An 18,527-nucleotide genomic window follows, 5' to 3' on the forward strand; every position below is an offset into this window, starting at 1 on the left:
CAGCCGCACCCATTACCCCCAGTCTCCCTTACTGTGCGTGATTCTCTCGTGAAAGCACTGCTACTGGCCACGCCTTTATACGGCTGGCCTCTGTTTATTGGCCTACGGCGTTAAGTGGAGCCACCTATTGCGCTTTAGACCTCGCCCTTTTCTCCTGCGCTACAATAGAAAGACATTGTTGTATACGTTATCCCCTGGCCCGCCCTTTCTGACAATCTCTTATCTTCCGAGCTTGGCATTAGCTAGTTCTTGCAGAGTCACGCTGATTTAGTCGAAGTCGCCTGTCCGCAAACGCCAATATGGTTCGACACATCGAGAATTTGGTAAGCTGGGAACTATTATGAACGCTGGAAGTTGCTTCCTTCACAAAGATATTTTGAAAGTACAGGCTTCCAGTTTTTCATTCAGTAGGATTGTGTTTAGGGACGACCCACGAGCTGGTCTTTATTCTCCTTGGCTGGACTGTGCCTACAGTATAACCAGCACACCCACTAGAAATGCTACAAACTCATGATTTCTCTTCTAAAATGTATTTCGTTTTTTAATTATTATAGTTGGTGAAGGCAGGGGATAATAAGAAAAATGAAATATCGTCTGACTCAGCACTTTCTTATAGGGACCCTAAATTAAAATAGCTGGTAACTTCCTAGTATAGTCCATTATTCACTTTATAATGTAATCCACTGTTAGCAGACCTTTTACCCTGGTTATTAGGTGGCTCAGAACATACTAACCAATGCAATATTAGCAGGTTCAAAGTTTACCTCAGGGCACCTCACCCATAGCAACAGATTAACCATTTCATTTAACTATTTAAAGTTCAGTAGACCTGTGCTTGCTGACTGGGTACTCTACCTGGAACACACTTTGCACTGTTGCTGCATTTTCTGTTTACTAGTAAATAGGGTTGCCACCTTTTCTTGAAAAAAATACCGGCCTTCCTATATATTTATCTTTTTCCCCTGTTAATAACATTGGGATCAACCATCATTTTTACCGGCCAGGTGGCAACACTACTAGTAAAGGTGTTCCTATGCACATTATTCTGACACTGTCCTTTTCAAATGACTAATATTAACAATGGTCAATGTCAGGGTCCCACGAACATGCGTTTTGAATGAGTTGAACTCCTTAACAAGAAATACAGTCCGTTTTGGCAATAATGCCCTTTAGTATGTAAAAGGTTAAGCAGCCACACCAGGGGACTGGGTGAGACTGCATTTTTGATGATGATTCTGTTGCTAGTCCAGATAACAAGACCTCAGTTCCCCAGTTAACACCTGATATATGTTGTGTTTGTATAAGTTGGTCTGTGGCTATAAGGTAGCGTGTTTACCTAAATCTTCAGGGGTCCCTTTTACCCCTGCTTTTGGTCACTGCTGCCAAAAGATTGGTAATATCTAGCTCAGTAAGTTTATACTAGATCAATGAAAGAGGAACACCTAAATCACTTTTACTCTTGCTTTCGGTCACTTTGCTGCCAGAAGATTGGTAATATCTAGCTCAGTAAGTTTTTACTAGACCAATGAAAGAAGAAAACCTAAATCACTTTTAATCCCTGCTTTGGTCACTTTGCTGCCAGAAGATTGGTAATATCTAGCTCAGTACGTTTATACTAGATCAATGAAAGAGGAAAACCTAGATCCTGCATACAACCTTTTATCTATTCAAATTATATTTGCATAATTTGTTTTTATTTTCTAAATGTTGTAATACCTGTAGAGTGAGTTGCGTAGCTCATAATTTATCTTGAATTTTTCTGTGACCATCCTGATTTAGGCCTTGTAGAGGTAATTGATTTACGTACAGGTGCTATCAGATTTGACTGAATACTGTTAGATGGACTAGTTGGTGCCACTTATCTAACTAGAAATTAAATTTTAGCCCAAGAAGGATTTGACAAGCACAACCTTCTATTTTTTTCCATATCCATTTCATAGACGTTAATTTGTGGAAGCATTTTCCAGTGTAGTTGAACCACTTGACAGATTTGGATCTTAAACATGCACAAAATACTACCTTTCCTGAGGCTCTTTCACTGTTATTAGAAACCAGAAGACAACTGTCTAGTAAAGGAACAATAAAACAAAAAAATTGAAATTGTGTTTTACAGGAATAACAATATAATGACCCTGAACTGGTGTGTTTGCTTTAGAAACTCTACTATAATTTTACATAAAGCTTCTGTGCAGCCATGGGGGCAGCCACTCAAGATACACAGGAAACACCGTATATTACAGATAAGTTGTGAAGAATCCCATTGTATACTATAGAGCATATCTGTTATCAGCTGTGTATCTTGTCCCTTCTCTCCTTTTTCAGCTTTGAATGGCTGCCCCCATGGCTACACAACCGCTTGTTTACATAAATTATAGTATAATTTGAGTAGCAGACCCACCAGTTGTACAAGTGTAGTGCAACAGCACATTATATTTTCATTACTTTAAAGGCATTGTACGGTATACAAATAAAAACTGGGTAGATAGCTAGGCTGTGCAAAATGACAAAAAATGTTACCAATATAGCCAAAAATGTAATCTATTAAGGCTGGAGTGAATGGATTTCTAACATAACATTACTTCCTGCTTTGCTACTCTCTTGGTTTTCACTGATTTGTTACCATGAAGTAATCAATCAGTGACTTGAGGGCGGGCACATGGGTCATAACTGTTGCATTTGAATCTGAGCTGCAAGCTTTGGATCAATTGCAAACTCACTGAATAGTTATGTCCCATGTACCCCCCTTAAAGTCACTGACTAACTCAGCGTTAGAGAGCAGAAAAGCAGGATGTTTTGTTACACATCAGGTCACTCCGGTCTTTATATATTACATTTTTAAATCTAACTATACCAGAAATATTTTTTACTTTGCATATACTATCTTTTTACATGGTTTTATTTATACACTGAACTGTTTCTTTAAAACACTTTAATTTTTTGATGTTATGGTTTCTTTAAACAGGACTTAAAGAGAAAAGCTAATAAGCATTTTCCATGGCATTCTGGCAGACTAAAATATACAGTAATAACATGTATTTTGTTTTGGTGAAACCTGCCTAAAATCTTTATTAATGCTGCCTAACCATTCATCATCCCACTATTGCATTTTTTAGCCACTTTCCCAGGCAGTTAAGCCATGGCAGTATTCATCCCTTTGCCTTGAAGGATGCCAATCAATCTTCAGGTTGTGTGCATGCAGTCCCCATTTTGATGGACCTGGCAGAGCACAACCATAAAAGGGTGGGGTTTGCTGAGAAATGGGAGGGGATGAGACGCAGTGGGAATGGCCAGTTCAACTTTGTAGCTGTACAATCATCTCATTTGGAACAGGCAGGGCCTGGAGAAGATCTATAACAATCTCAAGCTCAACATACCAGTAGCAAAACAATTCAAATTGCCCCCAGTTAACTTGAATGGATAATCAGAAATGCCCATGAGAGCACTGTGCAGGTCCAAGTGACTGCCATTCAGGTGAGCAAAGGGTTAATTGGAAGAATTTTGCTTCTCACCCCTTTCTGAAGCCAAGTCAGAATACCTGAACACCTCCATCTATAGATCTGATGACATTATTTGCATTTTCTATGAACTGTTAGACTAAATATCCCTTTCATTTATTTTTAAGAATTATTTCCCTTTTCTTTGTAATATAAAAGTACCTTGTACTTGAACCTAGCCAATTTTTAATTAACCCTTATTTGTAACAAACCCCGGTTATTAAGTTTATCAGTTTATTTTCTAGTAGACTTAAGGAGTCTTTGTGTAATTTGGATCTCCATACCTTATCTGGAACCCAGGTCCAGAGAATTCTGGATAACTGTCCCATACCTATATTTTCTCTGCCGTATTTACATCTCTGACCAGTAGTGATTCTCTTTCCTAGCTCTGTGGTTTTTCTTTATCTAATACATATTAAAGGAGTCCAGACTGAGTCTGTAGGCCAAAGATAGGCCAACATTTAAATTTAAATTTTCTAAATGTATTTGTAAACATATTTGCAGCTGAGAGTATTCATTTTACCCTTTCTGTTCTCCACTCACTTCTGTTTTTGACAATGTAACACAAAATCAGGATACACTTATTAACAACATCATTTAAAAATTGTCATTGAGTTTAATGTCATTTTCAGCAGCTTTCCAGAATTTAATCTGCGTTGAACTGCTGAACACAAAAGCATATAATACAGCTTTGTACACTTAAGTGCCTGAATTAAATTATTAGGGCTTTCAGGTCTTCCCTGTTTGTTACATAATTAAATTATTATAGGAATTGTACATTGTAAAAATAAAAACTGGGTAAATAGGCTGAACTGAACTGTTCCTTTAAACAAAGCTGTGTGCTCTTTGAGCCCTGCTCACTGCCAGTGTAATTTGAGATCTCTCTCTCTTTTCCAGTATGAAACCTGATATTGAATTCCTGTATACTGTCACTTTAGATCCTTGCCTTAGTGTACATATTGAATTGTGGCCTAATCATCTTTTGCATGTTACCTTTTCGCTGCATTCCAAAGGCTAAGAACTTGTGAAATTGAAAATGACAAGACAAAGTCACTGCAATGTGTAGCATTCTACATACAGTCCATTTTGCAAAGTAGGGTAATACTGCCCTACCTAAAACCCAGTCTTGCGTACTGGAAAAAAATGAATCTTGTTTTACAAACATGGTCATGCTTGGCAAGTGACTTGTTTTTCTTGCATATGGGTATATTTTACAATATGGGTGTTTTTCCTAATAAGGAAATCACAGGATTGTTGTATCTTATATAAGTGTCTCATGAAAACCTGCAGAAAAGTGTACAATTTTTTTTAAACACTTCATTCCACATATTCAAGGATACCATGTTAATCCCAACAAGCTATTTCCCAAGATCCCTTATGCTAAAAAATGCAACACTGTACCTCACTATTCCAGTTTGAAGTTATGAATTCTGGGATGTGAAGTTTTTGAACTTTCCGTAGTGGGTGGTGCACAGATTCTTTGGAAACCGAGTGACTTGAAGTCCTAGTTTTAGAATTCAATACTTGACGATGGAAGTTAGGAGGGGTTGCTTTACAGTGGGAGTCGGGGGGGGGGGTTATAGGAAACTGACCTTTCAATCTGTGGAACCAGGGATCTCTGTAGGAATAAAATTTGTATTTCTAGAAGTTCAGTTCATTGTTTATATATGTATTCTCTACTTGACTGAGCTAATATCAAAAGGTGGGGGATATTTTTTCCTTAAACTTTTACTGTGAGTAATACTGTCTGGTGTTTAGCTGAACTGATGGGTTCCGTACAAGTACATTTGCGGTAAAACTTTGAGCACAGAGCATTGAGGGTGTGAAGCCATCTGATTTATTTAACTGTACAGCCCACGACACCTATTTGGTGCTGTGCAAGTAGCCACTACCTTTGGACTAACTATCAGACTGCAGGAAATGTAGAAGCTGTGGCTCTGCTACTCCTACTCATGTATTGATGTATTAGGCTTTCTGACATGGTGTAATGGCAGATTAAACTTTCAAACCTCCAATCATCTTTGTTGAAATTGCCTCCAGCCATTAAATTAGTGTATGGTAGAACATCAGCTAAACTGACGGACCAATTTTATGCATGTAGGGCTGCATGGCTTTACCTTGTTGGTACTACTAAGCCTACAGGTGGAATAGACGAGCTCACTGCTGACGCTACTAGGGTAAAGGGGTAGTTCATCCTTGTATTAACTTTTAGTATGTTATAAAATGGCATATTTTGGACTATTCTCCAATTAATCTTAATTTTTAATTATTTGCTTTCCTGTTTTGTCTTTTTCTTGTTTTTCAAGCTTTTATTGCTTTGAGACAATTTTAATATTGTCAAATTTTATAATCTTTAACTTATTGAAACACATTCAATTAGAATACGTACATTATACATATTCCTCTGTTTAAAGGAGATGTTTGAACCACCCTCCTCATGTAGACCGTGATTAAAAAAAAATTAAGATGTCCAATTTAAACTAAAAACTATTACCTCAAAAGTAATGCTTTTTATTTGATCTCCTGATTCATCCTCTCTGGTTTGTGTTGACATTAAAAAGTGATGATGGTTGTGTCCTAAGGATCATTCTGCAGAAACACAGGTAGCCAATCAGACTCTGCCCTCAGATGCAGGGAAATAGACTGTGGTTCTCTATTAGGTCAATCAGACTCTGCTGGCAAAATCTTTTGATAATGTGGTAATTTTTCAATACTCCTACTGAGCACACATAGTGTGTACTTACTAGAGTGTTTATCTTTAAACAAATGCAATGCAGGGTAATATCATGAAAACACCTGAATTTTGCAGGTTTGGGTTGGGTGTTGGTTAAGGTTGTGCGGGTTGAGTTTTTCCTGACCCACACATCCTATATCATGTTTCCATGATTGTTTTTTTCCTTGATCGATTAATTTAGTGTTGGCATTCAAAATTAAGGGCACTTTGTCATCAAAATTATACTTTGCATTTGAGATTTGAAACTATATTATTTTGGATGGAGCTAGGGGAGAGTTAATTATTCTATAATTAACAAACCATAAATATCCTGTAAATAAATAATAATCACTATAATATAAGCTTCAGTTATAATTGGTTCTTAGTGATGTCATTTCTGTCACAACCTAATAAACTTGTGTATTATAATCTACTGCCTGTTGTAAAATGACAGAAGTTACCTAAGAGTTTCTTGACATTAATATGGTTATGGCCTTGGAGACTTTTAATCCTATATTTTTACAGTAGAGATACATTATTCCGTATTTATAATTATATATTAAACATTTGTCCTTGCAGAGGAGATATATAACCTGGCGGAATCAACTTTAAAATCATTGTAGTCATTGCAATGTTTTTTTTTCTTTTAGGAAGAGTTCCAATTGGTACTGAAAGAAGCTGGGGGGAAACTTGTAGTTGTTGATTTCACAGCAACATGGTGTGGTCCATGCAAAATGATTGCGCCTGTCTTTGAGGTGAGCTATGAAAAACTTCAGTTCAGACTCCAAACACACATTACTGTATTATTGCAATAGCGTTGCAGAAGTAATTATTACAATCTTAAGGAACCCTAAAGCTCAAATTGGTTTGATTAGTTCTTTTTAACATACAGTGCCTTTCAAATGTATTCCAAGTATTTAAAGTTTACTGAAAAACAAATCATACAGACATTTAGTTCTGGCATATTTGTTTTTTATTTTAAATTCTGTCACAGGAATAACAATTTTCTTTATTTTTTAATCCATAAATTACAAGTATTTTCTCCTGCAAAATTTTGCGTTGAAATCTGTTTTTTAAAAGAGCAAACAGATTTTTTTTATATATTTAATTTAGAATTTTGATGTGGGGCTAGTTGGTTAAACTTCAGTCACTCTTTACTACTACAATGTAAGTTGGAATGATCTCACCCCCTCTCTTTCCCCTAGAAGACTATCAACTGGAACAATGGGAAGGTGATAAAATATCATCTTTCTGACACCTACATTGCTAAAAATTCCCAAATGCATCTAGTGGTAGCTGTTGTAAAAATCCAAGTCCGGCTAACACAAGTCATGACTCCTCCAGTTACATTGAGTATGAGAATAGTTTATCTAAAAGCTGTTCCATTGTGAAGTTCTGGTTGTTTTTGACATCACGGGCACAATGACCTGAAATGGCTGCCTACACACTAATAGTAGTTAAATAAATGGCATTAAAATATTTCCAATGGACACAGATTAATTTAGTAATAAAATGATAACATAAAAATCATGACAGAATCATGGCACACATTTTACCTACCCACACCTCAAGAAACATCATACCTACCATGAAGTATGAATATGGTAGCCTCATGGTATGGGACTGCATTTGTTAGGTAAATGAAAAAATTTACGTTCATAAAGCACCAACATAGTTTGCAGTGCTGTACAATAAATACATATACATGGATCAAACACAAAAAATAACTGATACAAGAAGTTTAATATGACCTCAAATGTACTGTTGGCACTATTTGAAAACTGAGGTGCAAAGCTGTAATCTGTCTTGGAGCAGGTCTGCCTGGAAGAATGAGCCAGAGTTACTACTTAATATTACAAGCTGGCACAATTTTTGTCTTTTGTATTGTTGATTTACGTATCCCACTTCAAGCGGGTATTATTTTTTAACCTCTGTAAAAGTTTCGAATTTATCGAAATGAACTACTGCCATCGAAAATTACATGTCAATGTGCAAACAATTGGTTTGACACACAATATTTTTAATCATTTACATTTATATACACAGATCTATAAAACTGCAAGGAAAATGCTGAAAAGATTCCTGGACTGGTGCTTAACATATTTGCACCTCCTGGTGTGTTCCTCTTTGGAACTACATCCCTAGTATGGAGGTCAGGATTTCATATCTACAGTTTAATTTACAATTCTCTCTCTCTCCAGCGAGGGTTGAACAACAATATATATTGTTTAAAAGTCCAAAATATATAGACTGTTTTCTTTCCCCAGAAACTAAGTGTAGATAATCCAGATGCTGTTTTCCTGAAAGTGGATGTTGATGATGCACAAGTGAGTATTGCATGTTTTAAAATTGGAAAAAAAAAGATTAGAATAGCCCACTGCTTACTACAAGCTTAAGCCTAGTTCATGTACAAACACAATGTGCTTTAAATGTTGTTAAATATCCTTAAAGTGATGTGATATTTTACTTTAACAAAACATATTAAATTATCTATACTTCTTGTGTAAGTTCATTGAATTCCTAAAATGTTAATTTTAGCTAATGTACAACCATTTTAAGAAAATGGTATAAATGAAAAGTTTCTCTTAGAAATTATTAAGTGTGATTCTGGGAAGTGATTTTCTTTATTGTGCTTCATTCTATCCTGACATTTAGACGAGATGGTTCATAGGCCAGCATCGGGATTGTTTTTTGTTTTTCTCTTCTCTAAATTTAGAACACTTTAAAGGACATGTTAACCCAAAAAAATGTTATGCCTAATAAAAGAAAACACGACTATATACAACTTTCAATATCAATTCAATTAAAAATTGTCAGTTCTGTGTAAATGTAATTGCTACTGAAAGCAGCATTTGCGTAACTCCTGGTTGTTACTTTTTTTAAACCATGTTGCAAAAGCAAGTACCTTGGCTTGTGTTACATTGTTTCAAAAGCCAAAGCCATCAGGGCAGAGACTAGAAAGGGAACACGCTTGCTTTCAATAGTAACACAAATAACTTAAAAGCCATAGAAAATCTGTAATGAAAGTGTATTGCACATTTACTTAGAATTTTATTTTATTATTTTTTTAAAAAATCAAGCACTTGTGTGTTGAAAACTTTTTAAATGAATTAGTCTGCTGTACTAGCAAACAGTCTAATATTGTTAAGAAGCCGTTACCAGTGCTTTTTTTTTCACCTTGTAGGATGTTGCGGCCCACTGTGATGTCAAATGCATGCCGACCTTTCAATTCTATAAAAATGGAATAAAGGTATGTATTCGACTGACTCCAGAATCCTGCATGAAATATTCATCCCAATCTGAACCTTAAAATGTATATGCAGATGGGGGTGGTGAACCTGTGCACTTATTTACTTAATCATGTGATCTAAAGTTCAGGATCGCCAGGCACTTGCATTTGAATCCTGCTGAATAAGGCTCAAATGTATCTGATCTGGAATTTGGTGCATCCCTAACTAGAATTTATCCACATAGAAATTTGAACATGCAAATCCATGATTGATTTAATTGCAAAATAACAGCACTCCCGAATAGAAATACATTTAGAATAATGGTGTTGCATTTTTCTTCATTTCAGAACATCTGCATTTTGTAATGGCATGAAGAGAAAATATACCCCCTTTTTTGATATGAGCTCATTCAGTTGGGCTTATTAGAAAAGGTGCATTAACACGGAACTTGCAAATATAAATTTACTTTGTTTTACACAAAAATACTTAATTCCACAGTTTAAAAATTAATTTCCCATGGTCCCTAAGGCTATGAGCACACAGGTTGAAGGCTCTGGCTGTTGTCAGCCTGAATATTTTTTCAGGCTGATAGAAGCAGATCTGCTCAGTGCCCCTGCTCCATTGATTTTAATCCAGTCATCTTGTGTGTGCTCACACACAGAGGAGCTGATGTTGAAGGCAGGCCAAATGGTCGAAAGGAGGCATCTCCAGTGTTGACCTCGGCTTAAGCATCTCCTGTAGCTTTACTGAGAATCCCAGCTTCCCTGCATGCAGCTACATAGAGCAGAGATCAGCCCAAGAAATGTGAAAGCAGGCATTTTTGGGCCAATCTCTGCTCCGCATAGCTGCACACAGGAGGAAGGTGTGATCGTGAGTGCAGTTATAGGGAGATGCTGATTAGAGCAGATCCGCTTCTCTCCACCTGAAAAAAAAAAAAGCAGAGAGCAGCTGTATGATTATACCCTTATGGTTTTCTTTCAGTCTGTGCAATTAGGTATGTTTGTGTAAAAGTCATTTATATTTTTTTATATTTATTTTCTTGAAGTTCAGTGTTTATCTTTTTTTATGTAAACCCAACTGAATTATCTTATGTAAAAATGGAGGGTATATTTCCCTTTATAAATGATCCCTCCAGTGTCTTAAACACTGGGCAAACATGGACAGAAACAAACCAATGACTGACCTTTTTTAGCCAACTGCAGGTTGAACAATGAAAGCAAACATCTGATATGGTTGCCATGGGTTACTGCTGTACAAATTTAACCACTGTTTTTAAAGGAAAACTATACCTCCAAAAAGAATACTTAAGCAAAGATCGTTTATATCAAATTAAGCGGCATATTAAAAAATCTTACAAACCGGTGTATATATTTGATTAAATATTGCCCTTTTACATCTCTTACCTTGAACCACCATTTTGTGCTGCCTCAGAGATCACTTGGCCAGACATACTACAACTCTAACTGTAACAGAACTCTGTCTGTTATTTGGCTCATGTGACCTAACATGTATAGTTTGTTTGTTTTGTTTGTGTGCACCTTGGATCCCAGAAGGTGGCCCTTATTTCTTAAAATGGCAATTTTCTATTTATGATTACCCAATGGCACATGCTAATAAAAAAGTATATTATTATGAAAAGGGTTTATTTACACAAAGCAGGCTTTTACATATGAGCCATTTTATGCAATATCTTTTCATAGAGAACTACATTGTTCTGGGGTATAAATTTCCTTTAAAGAGCCCTTGGGTACAATTTTTTCATGTTTCCTAAAGGTAGTCCAAGAGGATGTAAACCCCAAAAATTAAATGCTTGCTTGTAATGCTTTTCTGAGCACCTTTGCAGGTTTTCATTTTGTGTTTAGTCTTTTCTAAACAGCTAGTGTGGCAGGAAATGTATGCAGTGTGAAATTAAAATATGTATGCAATAGAGTATAGATTTCATAATGTTGTAGCTCCTTAATGACATGTTACTTTTTCTACAGGTAGATGAATTCAGTGGAGCGAATCAATCTAGCCTTATTCAGAAAGTGGAGGCGCTGAAATAAACAAGATATTCAACTATATCAATTGCTACACTTACTGAAGTTTAAACTAGCATTTCCATATAAATATGTATAATGTCCTTATTGCATTCTCAAAAGATCAGCCACTCTAGTCCCAGTTCTGTCCAAAACAAAAATTATCATGCCATATAAGAACAATTCATGAAAGATTTTATTAAATGGCTTTTTTTTTTCTCTACAATTTACTTTTTTTTTATATATATAAATTAATGTGGTTCAAGTGAGGACAAAATTAATAAGCTGTGGGGGCACATTGCACGTTGAATATGTGAATGGAGGGTGCAGTGTTGCCATACCCTTAAATCCTTTAGGCAATCTGAGAACAATTTAAAAAGCAGACCAAATATGAACCCTATATATATGAGGACTTCTTATCCAGTGAATCTGCTAATAAAGGCTCTTTAATTGGATTCTGAATTAGAAGAAGGTGAATACCTTGGCTTTGCTTTATTCTTTTACATATAAGGGGCAGGATAATTCCTCTAAGCCTCCTAAAAAAATCAGCAGTTTGTGATGCCATTAAAAAGAAAGCTAAATCTTAATGGTCAAATATAGAAAATAAGTTGTTCTGTCATAAGGTCCAGAATTTTTTCCTTTTGACCCTTGTGCATATTTTGCTGCAGAGCAATGTACAGACTACACAGCTTGTACGTCCAGCTGGGGGGGGGATTGTATTTCTGTAACCAGGTAGTTAACCATTTTTAACTTCCTGTATTTGTTAAGTTGTCAGACTTTTATTTTGTCATAAATAATGCTACTGATAGGAAAGCATTTGAAAACCTTGTGGCAAACCCCCCCCCCCTCTCGTCATCAGAACATGGTCCATTCTCTGTATGACAACTGGAGGGTAATGGCCATAGAAGAAAAAGATTTTAAATATTTATTCCAAGCGCCACCGATCGTGTTTTGAAATAGGCCTTTTTTGTTACAGAAAATGTGCCATGGAGTTCTCCAATCATGCATCTGTAGTCATGCAAAAAAAAAAAAAAACTATGCAAGCCAACCTCCCTGGGAACTAAACCAGCATACTGCCAGAAAAAAAAAGAAAATTCCAGAATATTGTACTTCTCCCTCTGCATAAATGCCTTTGTAGATTTTAAAGTGTGTTTAAGGACATTGTCTTGGAAAAGAGATTGTACCAATGCAGACGATTAATTGCCTGTGCCATGGCCTCTGTCCCAATTAGGCTAGTGCATATGCAAAATCTTTGGAGTTGTGGACAAACGGGCTCAACAACTGCAGGTGCTGTGCTGCAAGTTTTATTTAACACATGTTTCAAGCTTAGTGGCTCTTTTTCAAGTGTACACTTGAAAAAGAGCCACTAGGGTCATTGTCTTGTTGAAATATCCAAACCCTGCATAACTTCAACTTTGTGACTGATGCTTGAACATTATCCTGAAGAATTTGTTGATATTGGGTTGAATTCATCCATCCCTCGACTTTTAACAAGGGCCCCAGTCCCTGAACTAGCCCCACAGCATAATGGAACCTCCAACAAATTTGACATTAGGTAGCAGGTGTTTTTCTTGGAATGTGGTGTTCTTCTTCCCCCATGCCTGAACTAGCCCCACAGCATAATGGAACCTCCAACAAATTTGACATTAGGTAGCAGGTGTTTTTCTTGGAATGTGGTGTTCTTCGTCCGCCATGCAAATTGCTTTTTGTTGTGACAATTTTTGTCTTATCAGTCCAAAGCACTTTGTTCCAAAAATACTGTGGCTTGTCTATATGAGCTTTTGCATACAACAAGTGTTTGTGGCATCAGTGCAGAAAGGGCTTCTTTCTCATCACCCTGCCATACAGATGTTCTTTGTTCTACAATTCAGCGCAATTTGCACAATGTACAGATACACCATCTGCAGCAAGATATTCTTGCAGGTCTTTGGAGGTGATCTTTGGGTTGTCTGTAACCACAGAATCCTCCGCATATGCCGCTCCTGTATTTTTCTTGGCCTGCCAGACCTGGGTTTTACAGCAACTGTTCATGTGGCTTTCCATTTCCTGATTACATTCCTTACAGTTAACACTGACAGTTTAAACCTCTGAGATAGCTTTTTGTAGTCTTCCCCTAAACTATGATCCTGAACAATCTTTGTTTTCAGATCTTTTAAAAAATGCTTTGAGGATCCCATTCTGTCGCCCATCAGAGGAGAGTAAGAAACAAGCACAGCTTGCAATTGTCCACCTTAAATAACTTTTATCATGATTTGACACACTTGCCTATGAAGTTCAAGGCTTAACGATCTAATCCAACCAATTTGGTGTTGCCAGTAATCAGTATTGAGCAGTTACATGCATTTATATTAGCAAAATTACAAGGGTACCCACGTTTTTGTACAACCAGTCACATTTGATTTAATTTCATACAACTGAATACTGCTTCACTAAAAATCTTTGTTCACAAAACACCCCAGTACGCAACTGTCAACTTTTTATTTTTTAACTTTTCATTTCTTCTTGATTGTTTAATTATTTTGCTGCCTTGTGACTGAGTGCAGCCAAAAAAATGATTCCTCTGTAAGGCTACAATTTTATTATTATAGTTTGTAATTGGTTTTTATTTGTGGGTTTTGCGTTATTTAGCTTTTTATTCAGCAGCCTTCCAGTTGTAATTTCAGCAGTTTGGTTTCTAGGGTCCAAATTATCCTATCAACTATGCATCGATTTGAATAAGAGACTGGAATAAGAATTGGAGGGCCTGATGTGTTGCCTTACATGGTATTTGATTACTAGAATAGAATAGACCTCATTTGAAAGTTGGAAAAAGTAAGAACAAGAGGGTAAGAACATTAAAAAGTTAGTGTAAAGCTGAACCACATTTTTAAATATATATATATATATATATATATATATATATATATATGTGTGTGTGTGTGTGTGTGTGTGTGTGTGTGTGTGTGTGTGTATATATGTATGTATATATATATATATATATGTATGTATATATATATATATATATATATATATATATATATATATATATATATATATATATGTATGTATGTAGCGCTATAGTAAACTAAGTGACACTTTCCATGTGGCGTGGAACCACAAATGAGACCCTCTTTACTCAGGGGTAAGCCCTCGCAGCAGGGTGTAGTGTAACTGTAACCGGTGCCAATGAACAAGAATTGGGCGCCAGAGGTTCTTTTATGCTTAACAGAGAACAGTATTTATTTACAGTAGCACATATCCACAATGGAGCATAAAGTACAAATAGCATAAAGGAAGCATATACTCACAGTACCAATATAGGCTAAATCCCTACAGGCCAGGGACACATCAGTAGAGGATTAAGCATCTTGAAAGGAGGTATTGCCCAGTTTTCAGGATCACCTTATGTTACATAGTTAAATTGGGTTGAAAAAAGACAAAGTCCATCAAGTTCAACCCCTCCAAATGAAAACCCAACATCCACACACACACACACACCTCCCTACTTTCACATAAATTCTATATACCCATACCTATACTAACTATAGAGTTTAGTATCACAATAGCCTTTGATATTATGTCTGTCTAAAAAATCATCCAAGCCATTCTTAAAGGCATTAACTGAATCCGCCATCACAATATCACCCGGCAGTGCATTTCACAACCTCACTGTCCTGACTGAAGAACCCCCTACGTTGCTTCAAATGAAATTTCTTTTCTTCTAGTCTAAAAGGGTGGCCTCTGGTATGGTGATCCACTTTATGGGTAAAAAGGCCCCCTGCTATTTGTCTATAATGTCCTCTAATGTACTTGTAAAGTGTAATCATGTCCCCTCGCAAGCGCCTTTTTTCCAGAGAAAACAACCCTAACAATTTAATTGATCGTCTCTGCACTCTCTCCGGCTCATTTATATCCCTCTTCAGGACTGGAATCCAAAACTGCACTGTGGCATCCTATCATCCCTAGTCTCAACACTTGGTCCCTACTATGGGTTATTAATACCAAAGGATCTTAATCCTTCTAATATCCTCGTCAGAGCCTTGAGCTGCTCAACTACATAACCTGTCTATCACTCCTACAGTGATCTATAAAATAGTATGCTATCACTTTACTAGGGCCACTGCTCCTAGGATCCACTACCCATTCCCTTCCAGCCATCTTGGTTGGGCTAAAGTAATGGACCCAGACCTCATGATTCCCAGGACATTTATACTATTGCACAGTGCCATCTAGCATACACTTTGAGAACTACAGGGGTTACATAAGCACAGCTAAGACACAAGATCCCCATTAGGACCAATTCAGGCGTCCATATTACTAAGGATGTGCCTGTCAATAATATATGAGGGTGTCTAAATTTTCACATCCCTACATGGAGGCAAGTTAGGGTTGCATAAAAAAAAAACAAATGTACTGCCAAACCGAGCCTCCATTAGGCTGCCAGCTCACATAGGGCAAGGGTCCCCAACCAATAGTAAAATGAGTTGGTGAGCAACACAAGCATGAAAAAAGTTCCTGGGTGCTAAATAAGTGCTGTGATTGGCTATTTGGTAGCTCCTATGTGCACTGACAGCCTACAGGAGGTTCTTTTTTGCGAAAACTCCTGGTTTTTATGCAATCAAAACTTGCTTCCAAACCTGGAATTCAAAAATAAAAATCTGCTTTGAGGTCACTGGGAGCATCTTCCAAGGGGTTGGTGAGCAACATTTTGCTTGCGAGCCACTGGTTGGGGATCACTCGCATAGGGTCTACCAATAGCCAATCACCATAATTAGCACCCCAGAAGTTTTTGCATGATTACGATGTTGCTTTTCCAACTTTTTTTTTTTACATTTGAATGTGGCTCACTGTTAAAAAAGGTTAAGGATCCCTGTACTAGAGAATTACATGGACCAGACCAGCAATCTGATACTCCATAGTATTAAGCTATAGCACCAGGCCTCAATACTATACCATATATATATTGTTTTGTCCTCTCTACATATTACCCTGAGGCAGTGTGTAGTTCGACCTGCAGCTAAACCACCCCACAATCCAATAAAAGATACAGAGAGTGAAGTCTGTAAATTTTTACTGGATGATTGGGCAAGAGAGAGAGGTAAAAATGTAAATTAAACAAAATATAATTAATATGATAATCTGTGCAATAATCAGTAACACTAATTCTGCATTGATTTAACATCTTAAACACATACATTCTGGCATAAACTATGAACACAGAAGTGTCCCTGAGGTGTTGGCAAGTGCAGGTTTAAGTCCTTTGCTTACCAGCGATACTACCATAGATAAATGAGAACAGGAGATGGTGAGCTTCTACCACAGCATGGTCTACTAAATGGAGTCTGATCTTCAACAAAGCACTGTGCTGGGTCACAGGTTGAAACTATGGTAGCCAGTAAGTTCAAATGCAATGCTGTAAATGGCCATGTGGAGGTGCTAGATAGACACCAGATGGAGTTCACAGCAAAGAAGTAAGCAAAAAAAATATATATATATATATATATATAAAGCAGGTATTGCCTACATGATCATTAGCAGTTTTTGTTAACCTTAAGCAAATTTTAGACACTGCATATTTGATGTTTCTGTGGTCTAAAGTAAAAGAATGACTATTTACTGCCTTAGCCATTAACTCCACTATCACTATTAAATATTGAGATAAACATAATGACTCTGAACTTAAACAACAGGTTGAGACTCAGACTTTATACAATTCAGACTCTCAAACGTTACCTTATCTGAAAGCATAGTTCTACTAGATCCGATAACACAATTTGTAGCATACATTGTTTTAACAATCCTCTCCAGAAAAAACACCTGCCACAATGGTATAATGTTCTACCTCACAAAGACTTGATTCATAAATAAGGGACTATAGGGCTCATTTACGACCACAACTGCAGCTGCTGCTGAGGGAAAACGACAGTCATTGCTTTGCACAAATAAGTACCTTTCATTGAAATGAATTGCATCCAAAGCCACTCCTTGCACATCTTCCTTCTTCTGTCCACCATCCTGTTCCAAACTGAGCATCTATTGATGCAGGAAGGAGACCCTGTAGCTACCACCACCACCTAAAATGTAATAGCTTCAGAGTTCCAACAGCAGTCTCAATAGGCACAGCCTACTTACTTTTAAAGAGATACTGATATCAGAAAATAACCTTTTTTATTGTCTTTTTTCATTGTCTTCGAATGCTGTTTATAATTTTGCCATAAAAATATTTGCCTGATGCTTTTACATTACCTTTCTTACTACCCTGTTCCTCTATAAGAGGGCTGCGATATTTGTGCAGCAGTAGTCCGTTAGCATTAGAATCTCTGACAGACTGAGATGGGACAGTCAGGTTGGCAAAACAGTCAGGTTTAGGAACTTCAAATAACAATTACTTACAAAAGCAGAACTATCAGCAAAAAAAACATCAACATGACCTATAGGTAACTTTTAATGTAGATTAATATTTTCAAAAGAAAGTTTTTAGGGGCAGATGTATCAAGGGTCGAATTTTGAGGGGTTAAATCCCTCGAAATTCGACTGGGAAATAGAATCGAATAGGCAATTCGGGCGAATTTACGTGCCGTCGAATGGGTGAATATTTGCACGGCGAATAGACGAACGATCGAATATTCGATCGAAGGATTTTCATTCGATCAAATGATCAATCGAATGCCTTTTTATTCGATCAAAAACGTAGAAAACAAGCCTATGGGACTTTCCCATAGGCTTTTAAAGCAATTCCGTAGGTTTTAGGTGGCGAAGTAGGCAGTCAAAGTATTTTTAAAAGAGACAGTACTTCGACTATCGAATGGGCGAATAGTCGCAGTGTTTTTGTGCTCTATCTATTCGAATCATTCTACTCAGGCGAATTTACGCCAATTCGATAGTCGAGGAGCACAAAAAACTACTCAAAATTCGAGTATTTTTCCTTCTATTCCTTCACTTGAACTTAGTGAATGGGCCCCTAAGTGTCAGTATCACTAATTTGCAGACAAGTGCTAGAAATTGACATCCTATTGGAGCGCCACAGTAAAGTGATTTTGGTAAAGCTATCCCTTATCCCTAGTCTTGTTTCCTACATTACTGCTTATTCCTT

The 18,527-nt window shown here is 36.9% G+C and overlaps 1 protein-coding gene across 1 annotated transcript; it reads left to right on the forward strand.

Moving 5' to 3' along the window:
- The first annotated feature begins 200 nt into the window (after positions 1-200).
- Positions 201-11,910, forward strand: XB5909790.S (MGC80314 protein S homeolog). Its single transcript, NM_001092053.1, is given in 5 exon segments — positions 201-323; positions 6,858-6,962; positions 8,475-8,534; positions 9,392-9,457; positions 11,420-11,910. Coding segments are annotated over 5 exon segments (318 nt in total). The 5' UTR covers positions 201-299; the 3' UTR covers positions 11,483-11,910.
- Positions 11,911-18,527: the final 6,617 nt, after the last annotated feature.

Source organism: Xenopus laevis, chromosome 1S (genome assembly GCF_017654675.1).
Source record: "Xenopus laevis strain J_2021 chromosome 1S, Xenopus_laevis_v10.1, whole genome shotgun sequence".
NCBI lineage: Eukaryota > Metazoa > Chordata > Amphibia > Anura > Pipidae > Xenopus > Xenopus laevis.